At 47.5% G+C, this 17,044-nt stretch overlaps 1 protein-coding gene across 1 annotated transcript in view; it reads right to left on the bottom strand.

The window, feature by feature from the left end:
• LOC146198344 (solute carrier family 12 member 2-like) overlaps positions 1-14,187 on the bottom strand; it is an 85,174-nt gene extending 70,987 nt beyond the window's left edge. The window contains exon 1 of the mRNA XM_084593791.1: positions 13,621-14,187. Coding sequence (XP_084449917.1) covers positions 13,621-13,956 — 336 coding nt within the window. The 5' untranslated portion in view covers positions 13,957-14,187. The remainder of the gene's footprint in view (positions 1-13,620) is intronic.
• Positions 14,188-17,044: the final 2,857 nt, after the last annotated feature.

Genomic DNA, 17,044 nt, shown 5'->3' with positions numbered 1-17,044 from the left:
GGAATCATTGGCCCAAATCTCTGGAGAGCGCGCTCCTTGCGTTGCAAGTCTGAAGCACCTTGCAGGTCTCTTGTGTTTCACTAGGAATGAATTCGATGGATGACGTCAGAACTAGCGTAAGGTCCGCTACCTACGAAGGTAATACGCAAGCGCGTACAAGAGGCGGAAAAAGCCATCTCTTGACGAGAAGCTTATCGCGACTTTTCTTTGTTCGCTATCGTTTCTTCACTTATCCCAGCCAGTCCAGCAGGCATTGCGCATTCTGCCCGTTATCGCGTGGTATTACAAGAGCAAAACGGGGGCTCGAGTACAGCCCCAGCACGAAAACACGCCAGATTAGCCAACGAAACACGTCAAACTCGATGTGCGATCTTATATCTCGCCTATATCGCACGAAAGTAAATGCCCCGCGACTGCGACGGTTCAAAACCCCACGTTGAACTCTTGCAAGAACAAAAGGTACAAGCAACGAATATTCGAACATTGCCAAACACCAGAAACACAGAAACAGAAACACTGCTTTTTGATGAAGCTTCATTTGCTTTATTTATTAAACAACAAACTGCGCGTTCAGCTGTATATTACATGCGCTCGTACTTCAAACTGCACAGTAGGGTATATATAGTAGGTTTTTGTCTGCGATTTTTATTCGCCGTCTATGACTGCGTCGGGAGCTGGACGGGGGGGAGGACTCCATTCGGGGGGGGAGGACTCCATTCAAGTAACCAGAAGAGAGTAATATTTAATATGTGCCGTGGCTGTCAACTTCAAGTTGCTCCGAAGAGCAACAGGTACACCGCCCAAGACACGTGTGCCGCATTGTTCCGGAGTCCCGGCCGCCCTACGGCGTGATGTCGGCAGTCAAAACTTGGACAAGGATAACGTGCAAGCTTTGCATTTCATTAGCGTCACACCGATCGCTCACGCGGCACAGATGCGGCATTAATATCAGCCCTTAATAGAGAGTTTTAGCTTACCGTGATCCGCGAACCGCTACCGTGATCCGCCGCCGCGCGTTCCACTGCGCATGCCCAGATCCTGTGACGCCGATAGATGGCTCCACATACTGGATGTCGGCGCATAGACCTGCCGCGTCAGGACCAATCAGCTTGTACGCCCCGCCCCGCCCACGCACGGTAACGGGTCACGGTAAGCTAAATCTCTCTAATATCGTGGTACTGCAGCAGCGCACCGGCACAGATGCGAAAGTCTCGGGCTAAAGACAGCGTAATAGTTATCAAAAGAAATACCATGATGCCAAATTATTCCAGCTGCATTCTCCACTGAAGGATAGACCGCGGCGCAATGTTCTGCGAGTAATCCGCCGCGGTGGCCCAGTGATAGAATGGCATTCGGCCGGTGGTCGCAAGTTTACGGGCCCGCGGCTCTGGCGCTTTCGACGAAGACACAATGAGCAAAACCATGCGCATTGATTCCGGTGAACTTTAGAATTGCAGGGGCACAGCCAAAATCATTCGGCAGCCTTGCACACCCGTCGGGCGCGAAATGTGCGGCAGCCGAACTTTTTGGCATCGTCTCAAAGTGAATACCCACGGAAATGGAAGAAGAAGAAAAAGGGACGCGAGTACTGGAATTTTGGCGACCATTTGAGAAGCTTAGGCGGTAGGAATAAATACGAAACCTTTTGCAACTCAGTGCACAATGGCTTCTATATTACTCTGACCCGCGAAAGTGGCAGAAGGTGCCTCGACGAATGAGCTGGTATTTAGATGCAGTAAAGATTACCGAACAAACCTAGCCTTGCAGAGGTCCAAGCATTACTTGAGCATTCTCCAATCATTCCACTTCAGTCATCACCTTGTACTTGGAAAAGACAAATTTTCAAAGACAACGCGGGCCCGCAAATGCTGCTCGTAGTGGGATCGCACAGCGTTTTGCAGCGCTCTATATAAAACTCATATCCCCGCAAGAAGGGAACCAGCAGTCGCTCTGACTTTCTAAAGCTACGCTACACCATACGCACGCATTTTGTCGCGAGATGATCGAGATGTGTGCTATGCAACAAACGGTATGACGTCAAGAAGAACAAATGCTTTTCCGGCGTTTCCCGGGGTCGGTTGACGACCATGACAATGACAGCTCAGGGCCGCCATGGCATTTATAGAACGAAGCAAAGACATACGCCAAGAAAAAGCTGGAGTGCAAAAATAAACTCAGATGGTTAGAAGCGGGGCGGTTACGTCAAACCAGAAGCCCGCATTCTTTTTTTAGCTTATTAAGTATTTATATATTCAACTCCAGTTACTGTTGCAACTGCGCGCAGTTTTGTTCAAAGAAATATTGGAAGCCAAAGCATTAAAAGCGAGTTCGTCGATATATATGGAGAGTTGTGGCATGGCTACTCTGCGGAATTTTATTTTCGGGTCGTCCTTTCACATCTACCCAAGGGATCCAAAGAAAAAAAGGATGGATTTGCGACTGAGTGGACAGTGCAAACCAGAACATGTTCTCTGTATGAGGGCGGTATTACACAACACAAGTAGACGCCAGTGCTTCCATAAAAATTCAATAAAAGCATGAGGCACTCCAGAGCCTTGTATACATTGAAGTGGCCGAAATTGGCTTGATTCTCCGCGCAAGGCAAAGATTCTCGTGCATTGCAAACCGTTAAAGCTTGTTTCGTCACAGCTTACTTCGAAATTTTTTCGGGTTGAAATAAGGATCGTACATCTACCCATCTTGAGATCATAGTTGTGGCATTCGGCAAAATACGAACCTTTGGAATAAGTCAACACGTTTCATAATACCGCCAACCGCTGCTACTCTGGCAGTGTATAGATTTACGGAGACTGCGGTAGACCGTTCCTTGCTCGAGCAGAAAAAACTTCAACCCCTGTCTCTCAACGATTTGGTTTTTTGCTTGGATACTCAACTCTAACCAACCATTATCAATTTGTGTGCGCTAACTGACTACTTCCCCCAATCCCCCATTGATTCAGGCACAACAAGGGACCGTCTCGGTCTTGTATTCTTAATTTATATTAATGATATTCCCACTTACACTTCTTTCAATGTCCACTTATTCACATATGACTGCGCGATCTATCGGACTATTAAAATAACCGATGTTAATGCACCGCAGTCTGATCTGGACAATATCTAAACCTGGTGCAAAAAGTGGCTCACGGCTTTAAACACTAAGCCCCGCCGCGGTGATGCAGTGGTAAGACGCCCGACTACTGTGCCGGAGTACCCGGGTGTGATCTCGACCGCTGGCGGCTGCGTTTCGATGGAGGCGAAACAAAGAGGTGTCCGTGTGCTGTGTGATGTCAGCGCAAGTTAAAGATCCCCAGATGGTCGAAATTACTCCGTAGCCACTACGGCTACGGCTCCTCCACTACGGCTCCTCTTTCTCTTTCCACTTTCACTTCCATCTTCCCTTATGACGCGGTTCAGGTGTCTACAGAAACCTGTGTGACAGATCCTGCGCCTTTCCTTTCCTGTGAACCAATTATTATTATTATTTAAACACAAAAGAAGAGCTCTTCTTGCCGTCCATCGCAGACGGTCACACTCCATGCGAAAATATACATGATTTGGTTCTGACGCCAAGTATGTAACAATCAACTTCCAAATAGCCGAGAATTCAATCCGATCCTTTATGTACCGATCACATAATATTGACCATTGTACAACTTAACTTTAAGACATGTGCCAGTTGGGACTCCTGCCAAGCTGATCACAATAACTTTCTTGAATCTGTCCAGAACCAGGGCCCCGCATTTAATTCTACGGCGTGAGCCGTTACACGGAGCACACCCTAGTAATCACGTGTCTGATCCGCCCAAGGCCAGGCGTGAAGTAAGTGCCACGTGATTGCACGCGAAGTGGACTTGTGTGAATTAAGAATGGACTGCATCGTATCAAGTTTCAGCAGACTGGATTACTGTGGATCGAGTTACATGAGGGGTGGTTTTTTGTGAGTTACGTTCAATTAAGCCAAAATAGGATGGCTTAAGGTGGCTTCTGATTAAGAATAGACAACGGTGTAATAAAGATGATTAAGATAGATTACGGGTGGATTGTGAATGATTTGAATAAATTAGGTTGAATTTATTAGATTAAGGTTAATTGCGGTTGGTTGAGAACGGTTGTAGATGTTTAGCGTGGATTACAGAATATCGGTCAGAAAATGAAAGAGTAGCCAACCGTTTCGCCTTCACTGCACGTAAGCAGTCTAAGCGAAATATCGCCAAAGTACCAACTCAGCCATGAATGGACCATGTACCGACCATAAGCCCCGTTAAAAAATTAAGGCCACCTTTATTATTCTTAAGAATACTATTCCTGCTTGTTGCTACCCTTCAAAAATAGGTCCCCTTCGAGCGTTTCTTTAATTACTAATGCTCACCAGTCACACAAAAATCTCGTGACACGACCATTTGATGCACTGAAAACTAATAAATCTGTAGCGCAGTGCCCATGCGGTAAATACTGAGCAATTGCAGTCGATTCCGCTGGCTGTATATGTGCCGTGAACGCACCGAGCTCCGTGATACTCAGAATGTGGCAGTGACTGGGTGAAAGGCTTTCGCGAATAGTTATTCGATGCGCTGTCGCAAAGGGCAGCGTCATTTCACAGGCTAAATAAAGCCAGCGAGCTAGAAGTAACAAAGCTCACAAGGCGTTGAGAACTCAAAGATCTAACATTTCGGTGCCTCAAAAACTGCGACACAGCTGGCAGCTGCATAAAAAAAAAAAGAAATCAGTACTAGCTGCACAGAAAAAGACGCGCAAAACGTCGCTCCCGCAGCTGCCAACGCGTCGTTTAGGCATCGACTCGAGCATTTCTCGGCTCCCTTGCGAGACGAGCAGAACAATGGTTCTCGAGTGCGCGCTCCCGATCCGCCGGTATGCGCGTCAGCCTGAGCGTGCCGGCGCGAAAAAAGAAAAACAAAAAAAAAAAAAAAACACCCATTGCGAAGGCTGGCATGTCCCGACATGTGGCTACGGGGCTCGAAGCCTCAGGGTCGAATACCAGTAGTCTTTTAGTGAATGCGGAAGCCAAGACACCCGCATGCTGTGTGCTATATCATCAGGTGGTCGAAAGGTATTGATAGCCCTGCACAAAACCTCCCATTTCTGTGTATGCCTTCTTTCATTCCATCCTTCATCATTTAACTCAAAGCGAGACTCATATGTTTTGTAGAGAATACGGATATTACTGACTGTTTTCTTTTTTGCCTCTGGCAGCGGAGAGAAGACTACTGATCACTCACATTGTTTGGCTCTGGCAGAGAGCAGTTTATTAAACGGTGTGACCAAACGTAATTACCTCAAGTATCTGATTTTACCAAAGCTCTCGTGCCTGCGACCTCCGTTACTGATTCAGTATCACAATAAATACAACTTGTGTGTGAAAACCGGTGTGTGGCTACAAGCTCGCCTGACAAATTTCAGAGAGACGTTTGAATATTACGGCCGAGAAGTCGCTGATACCTGTCTCAGCTAGTATCATCCCTACAAAGCTGGACAATGTCTCCTGCACATTGTTTCCTGTGTAGCCAATGTTACCTCATTGCTCTTCACGAAGAAAAAAGTACAGCCCACTCTTGAGCATGCACGACGCGCTCTTTTAAGCGCGAGTAAGCGCTAGTGACTGAGTGCGCCCCCTTATCAAAGTCAATGCTTGTTTATGACTGCTGCATTTCGCGAGAGCAAAGCGTAGGTGTAATTCAAGGTGTAATTCGCGGAGCCGCACGGTGGCTCGATGAGATGAGGTAGGCACCGCTGAGCCACCTTAGCTCCAGGACAAGCTTCCAGAAAAATTTGCCCACCGACCAGAATTCGCTCGCGAAACTATCAGCAGCGGTACATTTTGAGGGTCCGTCATTTCCGAACCATTTTGCGAACGACGTTCAGTTGTCTATAGCACAGTTCCAGCAAAAAAAAGCCGCTGATGCCAGCTTCCTCGTGACCAGCACGTCGTAACAAACTCTTACTTGCTTATTTTGTAGCATTATCTCCGATAAGCCTCACAACGCAACAGATTACCAGAAAGCTCTTATTATCGGAGAGATTTTCATCATCCCGTCTACATCGCTCTTCTCACTGTTTAATATTTAAAAGAAAAATAGAGGGGGGGGGGGGGGGATATAGAGGGATTATACTGCCCTGTGATAATGATAAGTAGCTAAATCTTGAAATGGTGACAACCGATCATCCTGAAAACATGCCGCTCTACAGCCAAGCAGTGTGGCTGCGTGCAGGTGTACCAGCGGTAGAAGTACGTTATACGGCCGTCACCACAGTACTATTTCTTCAAGCACTCCGCTCAAGTAGTGCCTGTCCTTACATTGCGCATTAGTTTATAGACTGGATTGAGCAGCATGCTTCGGTTTTTCTTCGGTTCAAAATAAAGGCAGTTTTATACGTATATATGTACGCGGCCTACGTTCGCGTTTACTTATAGGCTTATGTAACTGACGCACTTGATATTACGCTGCATTATATTTATTTTTGTGTGCCAAAGCTACAGATTCGATTTACGGAAGGCTTTTGCTCTTTGTTTGTTTGTTTTTTAGAAAACTTCCCGATGCTCATTCATCGCCAATGTTGCGTAACGTGTGGTCCTTAAGAAATGCTTCTTCATGAGCGCCGGAATTCGTTTGCCTCTAAATTCGGAACCGATGACAGGAAATCGGACCGCAAACTGAACTGCAAATCGTCACGTAAGAATGAAGCCATAATGCAGCGCGTATGTTGCATGCTGTCCGTTCCTGTCCTCATCTGTGCTTCTGCCCGCCGTCATACGATTCACAGCAGCGAACTGGAGAGCACGAATACCAAAGGGAACCTCGGCCCGCGGCACACGTGTTCGTCACGGTGCAGCTATCACGCGATACAGCGCAGTCCGATCACATTGCATGCACGGGGACCGTCCTCTCCGGCGCCGGCTGTTCGGGGTTGGCTTCGCAAAAACGTGTGATACAGCAGTGCATTTCACTTCCGCGTCTCAAAGCAGACAGCCACGACCCTCTGGCTTCGAGCCCGCAAAATTAAAAGCTCTGCTCCAGACGCTTAATGCGCCGATGAGCGAGGTGTGTACATATTCTGTGCCTGTGCTTCGACCGAGCTTTTGAAGGATAAACTCTACAGTAAGCAAAATGAGACAAAAAAAAAAAAATTAAGAACTCGGAAGATTTTTACGCGGTATCAGTGTTAGCAAAATCTTAATCTTCGATTAAATTAATATTAATGAAGAGTGGACGCGAGCATCCATAACACCCTCTTTTAATCCCGAAAATTAAAAACCAAAGCCATACACACCTCAACGCGTTCATTAAATGCCCTTTTAACACACTTGGTACCAACGATCGTTCGTGGCATATGCGTTGCTTCTGGCATGCAGAAAGTCTGGGTTCGAACCCATATGGCGAGAGATTTATTTTAGTGAATTACTTCTGGTTTGGTTTAGTTTATAGGGTCTAACGTTCCAAAGTGGGCTCTGGAAACTTCGACTACCTGGGAGTCCTTCAACGTGCACTGACATCGCTCAGCACACTGACGCCTTGCTTTTCGCCTCCATCGAAAAGCGACCGCCGCGGCCGGGATTCGATCCCGCGTCCTTTGGTTCAGCAGTCGAGCGCCGTAACCACCGAGTCACCGCAGCGGAGCCTAATAAGAACCTCCTCTCCAATTTTAGCTTCATTTTTAGCATCCCCTAATTCGTTAGCCTTTCATGAAACTTCCGAGATTTTTTCTGACCGACGCAGGTCGATGGTAACAGCGCCATATTTACAGCACAACGAGCTCCTTACATTATCCCGTAATAATCAAAATAAGAAATGATGAAATACATGGCAGAAGTCAATAGCAAAATGTTACCATTATTAATTGCGACAGATAACGTGTCGACACGTCGTTAATGACACACAAATAATGACGAAATCTTTTGCAGCTATTTCATTTTTGAACTCATTGCCTTTAACACTGAAAACTTATATGCCCTTTCCCACATTTAAGAATAACTTGAAGGAATATTTGTTGAATTGCTGTTTTATATTTTTATGTCTGATACCTGCGTTAGTGCCTTTGTTTTTGTGTAAAACTACTGATTCGCCTAATTCCTGTGTTAGTGCCTTTGTTTTTTGTGTAAAAATACCGATTTGCCATGTTTTGTATATGATAACCTTTCGCTAACTTTGCTGTTATTATTTGTTTTATTGTAGTGATCTATCGAGGGTCCCGGTGCAGTCTTATGACTATGGGACCCTCGTCTGTATTTTTATGCATTTTGTAAATATGTTCAATCTAATAAACTTTCACTTTCACAGAGGCAGGCTTTATAATAACGCGATAGCACTGAAAGCCCCGTTCACCGCAAATCGGTGTTGGAGTGGTTCATACTACATCATTCCAGCAATCATTCTTAAAAACCGCCCGCGACTGGAATGACCTCCAGACAGATGTGGCCATCCTCAGCAACCTTCAGCTATTGAAGACCGCCATCGAGGAAGCGCATTCTTCCTTGTAATCCACTACCCATAATTTTTGCTGACGTATATTCCACCTCTTATGTAATGTCCTGCGAGGAACTTTCGAGGAATAATAAATAAATTAATTAAAATATGGGAGGGTGATATCAGAATCAGCCTGCCAGGGCCGTTGCATTCACATCACCCCTAGGCTACTTTGGTGCGGTCATACGACTTGGTTAAAGCGGGGCTTTATATGTGGGCTGGTAGCCTACGCTATCGCGTCATACCCTTAAGTGTCCCCTGTAATTTATTGTCGTCTGACATTTAATGTCATTTGGGACTGCCGCGGCCAATGTCTTCCATTTAATTTTGCGGACCAGAGAAGTCATGTCCTGCAGTACGCATCCGTGAAAACTCGTATGCTTTAGTGCTACGTTATAGCCTTCGCGGCAAGACCTGCATCATCGGGTGATGGCTGTCGTCCCCCATACCGAGTTACCAGATTAATTCCTTTGAAAGCACTCGGCTGTTCAAAAGTGTAGCGCTCTCGGGACGGTGCATTATGCTGGCAACATTTTTTTAATTGATAACGGAATGAACAGCTGAAGGCGCTGAGGTAAAGACATGGAAGCGATTAAAGCACGTGACAAGCGTGCAGAAACTAGCTGCTGCAAACTTATTAATAATCCATGGAAATAGCAGATTCATGCGTATCGCAGAAGTCGTGCACTCAGACGCTCTTCAGGCAGGGGCTCCAGGGAATATAAATTGCCACTTCACGGTCACGAAGCGATGTTCAAGCTTGAATGACACGAAAATACGAAAAATGTACTCCTAACTGCCTTTTTTCAACCTGTCGACAGTGAGGCGTGGTAACTGAATGAATTAAAATAGATAAACTCGAGCGTCTAATTCTGTGTCGATAACAGTTCAACGTCCTTTATAGCTCCGCATGTTAAAAACATCCAAGACAGAGGCGAGACAGCAGGGAAGACTATAGTGAGCGCAGGTTTCCGACAAATTATGCTAATTGCGCAACGAAGTCAGGCATCTGTAGGTGTGAATACTATTCGCAAAGTTCATGGGCAACTGAAACGTCTAGGTTAGGTCAGGCTTTAAGTTGGGCATTCCTCTAAGTTTAGTCATGCAAGAGAGTTTCAGTGAACCTTTGTCCTCTCTCCATCCCCCAGCGCAACCACCTATCTTTTGTTCGTTTTTGCAGTTTCGTTTACTATGGCTTCAAGTAAGAGCCACAGTTGACAAAAGCATCCCGACAGAATGCACTCTGCGCGTTTACGCAACCCAAAAAGGGACGACGCCACCCGAGCGAGAAACCGCGCGAAAACTTTGCGTAAGAGAATGCCGCTTTCGTTGGGCCCAGATGACATCGGCCGGCGCTGCGGTCGGAAGGGGGCCCGTCACACGCTTCCGGCTGCCATAGCTGCGCCGCGCGATATATGCTTACCGTACATGGAGACAGAACCTTTGAAAAGTCGGCGGTCGTGCGCGGAATGCCTTCCATCCACGTATGTGATGCGAGAAATTCCCAAAGTGACGACGGGACCGCATGCCGAAAAAAAAAAACAAAAAAAAAAAAAAAAAAAAAAAGCGCACGTAGACCGACATAGACAAGGTGGCTATTTACAGTTTTAGCGACAAGGTACGCTGTGTTGTACGGTGGGGGCAACTCACGAAATGCGTGTGTGTGCCGCACAATTAAAAAAAAAAAGCAGAAAACTTCAGGCGCACAGCCTTGTCGGACACTGCGTGTGACGACCTGGACGTGGAAAAATAGAATGTCCGGCATTCAATATGCTCCAACGAAACAGATCGGCGGAGTCGGTGCGTCTTTCAAACTGGTCACTTAAAAGCTCCAGAAAGTGCAAGAAAAAAACGGTAGCATAAAATGCTATCCCCACCTTCCGACCCCTGCTTTGACTTGTTTTTGGTTCCTTTCGTTTATGTTGCTTTTTTTTTTTCTTTTTTTTTTTTTTTAGCCAGCGGTAATCACAAGTAAGCTTTCTTATCTTAACGCACTTTGTTGGACTTGCGAAGCTGCTTTGTATTTTGTTATCTCTCGCCTCCGCCCTAAAATAGAGCTGACCAAGGTGGTCTAAGACAGCGAGCGCGATCTTTATGCTTCCGCCACGCGTTTGGACATGCAAGCAGTTCATCAGAAGCTAGTGCACTTAAACTTTAGCGAACCTTTCTCCTGTATCATGTTTTTCGTTGTTACTATACTGTCTCAGTCATCAAATTAGGAGACACGAACGTTGCGAGGTGGAGACGCCGACGATACAAGGCACAGAGCGGGGTCCGGGGGCATGCACTTATCGTACGGTACTGTGTTTTATCGATCTTGATCTTATCGAATACCATTACAGCTAGTGCTAAATGAGGCAACGTACGTAAAGCTTGCCTTAGGCCATAACATGTACAGCCTTTGTCAAAAGTTTAGAGCCCAGAGGGTTTGCTTTTAAGCCATTCATTATGACTTCTATAACAATCGTGGAAGTCCTAGCCATGAGAGGGTAGGACGAAACATTTTTCTCTTCAATAAGTTTGGAAAGCTGGGAATGCATTACGAGCCGCATAGTATGGCCCAGAAGTAGAACCCCTGGGCTGTAAACTTTTGGCAAAGGGTGTACACCTTATATTCAGCTGCGCACACACTTGTCGAAAGTGCTCGTACTACCTACTCGATGAGCAGACTGCTTAAGCGTACTGTGGATACGAAAGCATTTATGGCCATTGTGAACCACACCCGTAACTCTCAGTAAACATTCTCTAATAGTGTCGTTCCAACGCACCGTTCTAGACGGTGGAAATTACCATTGTCATAACGCCACTACCACCTGACGTCACTATAACTGGCTACCATTACTGCTGTCTGCACCACACATTTGTTAGGCCCACCTTTATTCGGCTTGGGCCAACTAGCCGCCGTGGTCTGCGGGTAGCATGCAAGTCCCGCCGATACGAAGGTCTAGGGTTCGATCCCTACCCTACTCAAAGTAATCGAATTGCATTTTCATCGCGTAGCTTTAGTTTGGTTATAACAACCCCCGTGATGAATTTGATGTCAATCCGAATATTTATGTCCCTGATTTACAGTGACTGCCCTTCAACGCGCCCTGTTTTGTTGCTGTTTGGACTTCGTATTGAAACCATCGTTTTAAAAGGGGCCAGCAAACGGGCTGAGCTTGCGCGCCGGCGTTCTTCTCAGTCAGATCGGAGCTTGTTTACACGGTCACGCTACGGTTGTCTAGGAAGGAATCGCTCCGGCTTAACCGGAGATGGCGTTCGCGAGTGGAGACATGCGGCAGCCCGCGGTGCGGTCGAACTGAAAACCGAGAATCTCTCTCTCGATTCGGCTTTCAAGCACGTTCCTGCATCGACTGCGAGGTGAGTCGTTCGAGAAACGCTGTATGCCTTACAGCGCACAGGAAAGCACATCTGTCTGAAGCTCAATTTATGACGTCGAAAGACTAAAATGGAGAAGACATCAGCACTATATGAAAGACGAGTTGCGATGAAAGTTACCGTTTTCAGAAGCCTTGTTATAGACGCACATGTGTAAAGTTTGACACGCTAGAACAAATGGCGCGCATTTCCGCACTCGGCGTCTCAATGTTATCTCGTTAAACACCGTTGGTTTAGCTTTTTGTATATCACGCGCGGCCGAGAGATAGTTTAAACTCCCATGTTCGTCATCTCTCCAGATCAGATTGATTTCTTGCATTATATACCCTTTATTCTCGCCCCAACACATGGACAATACGTATAGGCATCTCATTTCACTTTGCGTCGGTGATAGTTCAAAGTAGCACTGATATATGTCACTTACATTTAGATCGCTTGCTATGCTAAATGCGGCTAGGAATGCATGGCGCGAAATTTAGATCGGCTGCACTGCGCCAGGTGCGTAAATTTCTGCAAGACACGTTGCCATCTCGCGTCGGCGCGCCTCCTTTCCTGGCATTCTCGGGTTCCCGTTTGAACAGGCTGCGCCACGCTCGAGGTGAAATCATGCGTCCGTCGTCGACGACGGAATGCCGAGGGCGGAATCGCACGGCGCATCATTTGCTCTGAAACAGATCGCCAGTGGTACCGACGGACGTCCAGCATGCGTGCCACCAAATCTTTCATGTGGCATCTAACAGACAAAGGTTCGTTAGATAACTGGTGCGCAAAGAGGAAGCATAGGTCAGCATTTCAAGGACGCCTTCCGTGAACTGTTCGGGTAAAGTTAGTTTGCTTGAAAACTAAGTGTTAACTTATCGCAGCTGCTCCAAGTGACGACCACATGCGCTAACGTTGTTGGGCACGCAGGCCCTTTGAACAGCCAGATAACAGCGCAGACTTCGTCTGTGTTGCTCGCCTTTGCATTCATGGGACTGATTAGCGACAGTGCTTTAAATCTACTTGCAGAGGCAGCTACGCAGTCGAGGACAGGACGTAAACGTGTAGCTGAGCATGGCTGAGACGCTAGATTCGCTTGATAGTGCCACCCTTCCGTCAGATAGTCAATAAACGCCTGGAAGTGCGCTTTACTGAGCTAAAATAATCGCCACTGAAAAGTTCGAACTCTCGATCACGACCACAATATTAGACTAGCAACGTTCAATGCATTTGACATAATGTTTTCTCTCATATTCGACTCTCAAGCCGCAAACCTCTTCTGTACAAAATCTTGGTTATTGTTATCCAAGGAGTGCCTTATTGCTGCATACTGACGACGCGGAAACTTGCATCAGCTTAACTGTGGGTACAGTGATGCTTCATTGCGCGCACGCCCTTGTATAAGCTCTCCTTTGCGCTTGTTTTCCTTCGAAGGACGCTATGCACATCAGTTCCTATATAGGTAGCCTCTAAAAGTCCTCCGAATTGCTGCGTGCCAATAAGGTGCCTTATCGGTGAATCCTGAAATTAGGACGCAGTGAAAGGCTTAAAAACGGATTACTAGAATTTCAACTCGTTGACGGCATTTTCGATAGCGGCCAAATTGCTACCAGAACTACCGACGTCGCACTGTCTCGTCTTGCATTTACAACATCATCCTCGAAAAAAGAAAGGGCAGCGGGCCCCAACGCTCCCATCAGCAACTCGTCCCACACCCCCGTTCATTATCGCAACCCTTCAGGTGCGGGGAAACGGCAGAGCGGGAATGGGCACTGACCTGCGTGAGTCCCGCAATGGACCCGCGTCCGCTGTAGTGCAACTCGTCCAGAGTTGGCCGGCTAATGTGTCCGTGCACCGACATTACGTTGCGGTAGTGGTCGACGCGCGGCAGTGCCTCATGCGTGTAATGCAGAAGGCTCTTGACGTTGACCGTGTCGTAGACGGTGCCGTAGTTGGCCAGCTCGGTTGGCGACGTTGACGCGCTGGTCACCAAGCACTGGGGTCCACCACCACCCATGGAGGCGGCCGCCGCGACCGGCTCCTCATCGTCGGGCGCCATCGCCTCATTCACGTAGTCCACCTTGGCCACTTGGAAGCGCGACTTCTCCGCCATCGCTGAGCCTAACTCCTGCTAGCTGAACACCAGATAAAGAAGATAATGCAGATTTACAAACTAATTTCGAGCGGAGTGATTAATTATACACTGTAATGCGCGGTTCGCGCGGCGCGCTTCGTGCTGATCCGCCCGCCAGCGAGCGCGCGGCGCGTCTAGAGGTTCGAACCGCGAACACGCGGCGCGGCGCTACTTATAAGAGCGCGGTGCGGGAAGCGAAGAGATGAACGCCGCCCGTTGTCTTTGCTCTCCTCTTTCTCTCCCCTTTCTCTTCTGTCGTTCACCCTCCGCTTCGCTTCGCGGCGGTGCGCCGTCAGCAAGCAATGCGGCGTGCGCGCGCCAATCTTCGCTCTTGCTCTCTTTTGTTCTCTCTGCCTTCCCCGACGTCGTCAGCGACGCCACCGCTGCTATTCCTTTCAAAATTCGCGCCACCCGCCACTTCTCCACACAGCTGGGGCTGTCGTATTGACGAAAAGGCGAAAAGCAAGGCGTCTGTATACTGTGCGATATTCACGCACGTTAAAGAACCTTAGGTGGTCAAAATTTCCGGATTCCTTCACTACACTTTCTTCATAGCACGAGTCATTTTGGGACGTTAAACCCTATAAACCAAACCCTATTGAAGAGTAGTTAAATCTTTCATCGATGACGCTGAAGAAACCAGCGTATGGCGCTGCAAATTTTTGAAATTGTGAATACTGTGCGATGCACGCAAACCGTGCGGGTACACCTCAGATGAGGGCATCGCCATGGCACAATACAGCGTTAATTCCGGTCTGGCAAGAATGGAAGAAAATGCAGAAATATGAAGATATGCTGCGCCTATATTTAGTCTTGCCGTCGCGTGTGAGTTCTCTACGTCGTGATTCACCAAAATGACGACTAAATATTCCACGCGTTGAAGGAAATCCTAGACCAACCCGTATTTTCAACGTGTCCGTGAACACCCGAACGGCGCATCGCGAGAACGAAGTTCACGGAACGCACGGACAGGATGGCAATTCGCGGCGAGACTCATTCTTCGGCTGTCGCATGCTTGGAACTAATACCTGTAGGCGCACGGTCCGAACTACCTACTTATCTTGAAAACAATCCGCACTGTAGTGTGTTGCTGCTGAGTTGCGTAATTATCGGCGCGGGCGGGAAGTGACGTATCTACCAAACGTCAAGCACTGTACTGCCGCAACGCGTGACGCCGGGTTCTGCGGATAAGCAGAACCGTGGGTGCTTATGGGCGAATGTTGTTGGGGCTTTTCATAGCTTTAAAGGCCGCTGTGAAGAAAACTTTATTCGATAATTGGGGGCGTGAGAATCTAAGTTATCAAGTTCGGTGAGTGCACAGCGACTTCCAATATAAGCGGCGTTAGAATCAATTAGGGGGCAGCTTGTACGATGGCCTTGCGAAGTTTCTCAAGAAATTTGTCAGAGAACATTTAATTAGTAAAACTTGTTGCTGAGCTAGTTGGTTCATGATAGTAAGGGAGAAACGTTAGCGCAAAATTCCAAGAGCACTGTGGAATCTAGACTGCAGAAATGCGAAAGCCTAAGCGGCGCTGGTACACACAATACATCACGTTTGTTCTAATTATCGTTATCAGCTAAATGCCCCATCATTATCATTTCTAATATCATTACTGTCATTATCGCTAATTGCAGCGTCAATGGCATCGCCACTATCATCCTCACGGCAGACAATGAGAATTATGATGTGCGTTTCACGATCCAGGGCGTGGCGCAGTCGGTTGAAGTGCTCGTGTGGGGATCCAAGAGATGGAGGTCCGATTCCAGGTGGAGAGAGAATTTTTGTAGCTATAGGGCTGCGTTGGCTACAGTTTCGCCGTTTCGCGTGCCTCCAGCAGGTGCAGTTCTGCGCATGTGCGAGAAGCCAAGTGACGTCACAGCGCGCAGCTGGCGCGCGCCTCGCCGCTCGCCACGCCGCCCCTCCGACCGCTTTGCTTTGCCAGTTGTGCGCATGTGCGAGAAGCCGAGTGACGTCACTACGCGCGTCGCCGCTTCGCCAACTGTGCGCATGCACGGCGCGTGCTCTTCTTCTTCGCTCTTCGCTGTTCGGACAGACGCCGGACAAGCAGGGCGAAACGACGTGACTGTGGCCAATATAGCTCTCGCTACAAAATAAAATTTTGTTTGACAGTCTATTAAAACGCACTGTGTGTTTAGATAGTCGGAGCCAGGAAAGGATACTGCAAATAAAAGCCTATTCAGAGATAGCCACCAAGACACCGCCAGAGGCCACTGAACACTGATTTTACAAGCAGATAAAACGGTTTAAAATATAGAAAAGCAGATAGACATGCCCCTAAAGATAAGCTTAGTTGCATTAATCGAAAATGCTTGGAAATGTATGACATTCAAGAAGATTGCGAGCACTAGAGCAGCACAGATATTGACAGATTCAATCCCTTATATGAAAGCAACCAAGGAACGAATAGGATGACCATCAACTCAGGAAGGTAAATAGGCAGGCCAGCTGGTGAGACACTGGGAAAATGAAAACCGCACCAGACACAGGACAAAGGGAGGCGAAAAGGACAGAGGGAGGCAGAGATGGGACAAGGGAAACTCATTTTTAATTTCCCAAGTGTGCATCAGAGGGACGCAAGTAATACAGCATTAACTAAGGGACCGATAAATTGTTCAGTCACTAACGAACAGCCGCACTATAAGATCTGTTCCACCGTGTTTTGTACTGAGCAGGCGGAGTCTGCTGTTGCCATTGTAATGTATCAAGGGCCTTGCGAAATTACACAATAGGAGCCAGTTGAGAAGCTTTCCCAACGTTATTGTTGTGTCACTGTCACACTGCTTCATATTTGGTGGGTTAATTGTCTGCCGTACCTAGCGATGAGTGCGTGCTCGATGAGTGGGAGGCGAACCACTAAGCATGATACGTGATGCGTGATCACGACTAGCATGTCACCATGACTATCATGACTAATGAACTCTATAACCATCATCATCATCAGCCTGACTATACCCACTACAGGGCGAAGGCCTCTCCCATATTCCTCCAATTAACCCGGTCCTGAGCTAGCTGCATCCATTTGACCCCTGCGAACTTCTCAACGCC

The sequence above is a fragment of the Amblyomma maculatum genome, chromosome 2 (genome assembly GCF_055883805.1).
Source record: "Amblyomma maculatum isolate TAMU_Amacu chromosome 2, ASM5588380v1, whole genome shotgun sequence".
NCBI classification, from domain to species: Eukaryota; Metazoa; Arthropoda; class Arachnida; order Ixodida; family Ixodidae; genus Amblyomma; species Amblyomma maculatum.
The sequence above is the reverse complement of the archived record's forward strand: the minus strand, read 5'-3'. Positions and strand labels throughout refer to the sequence as shown.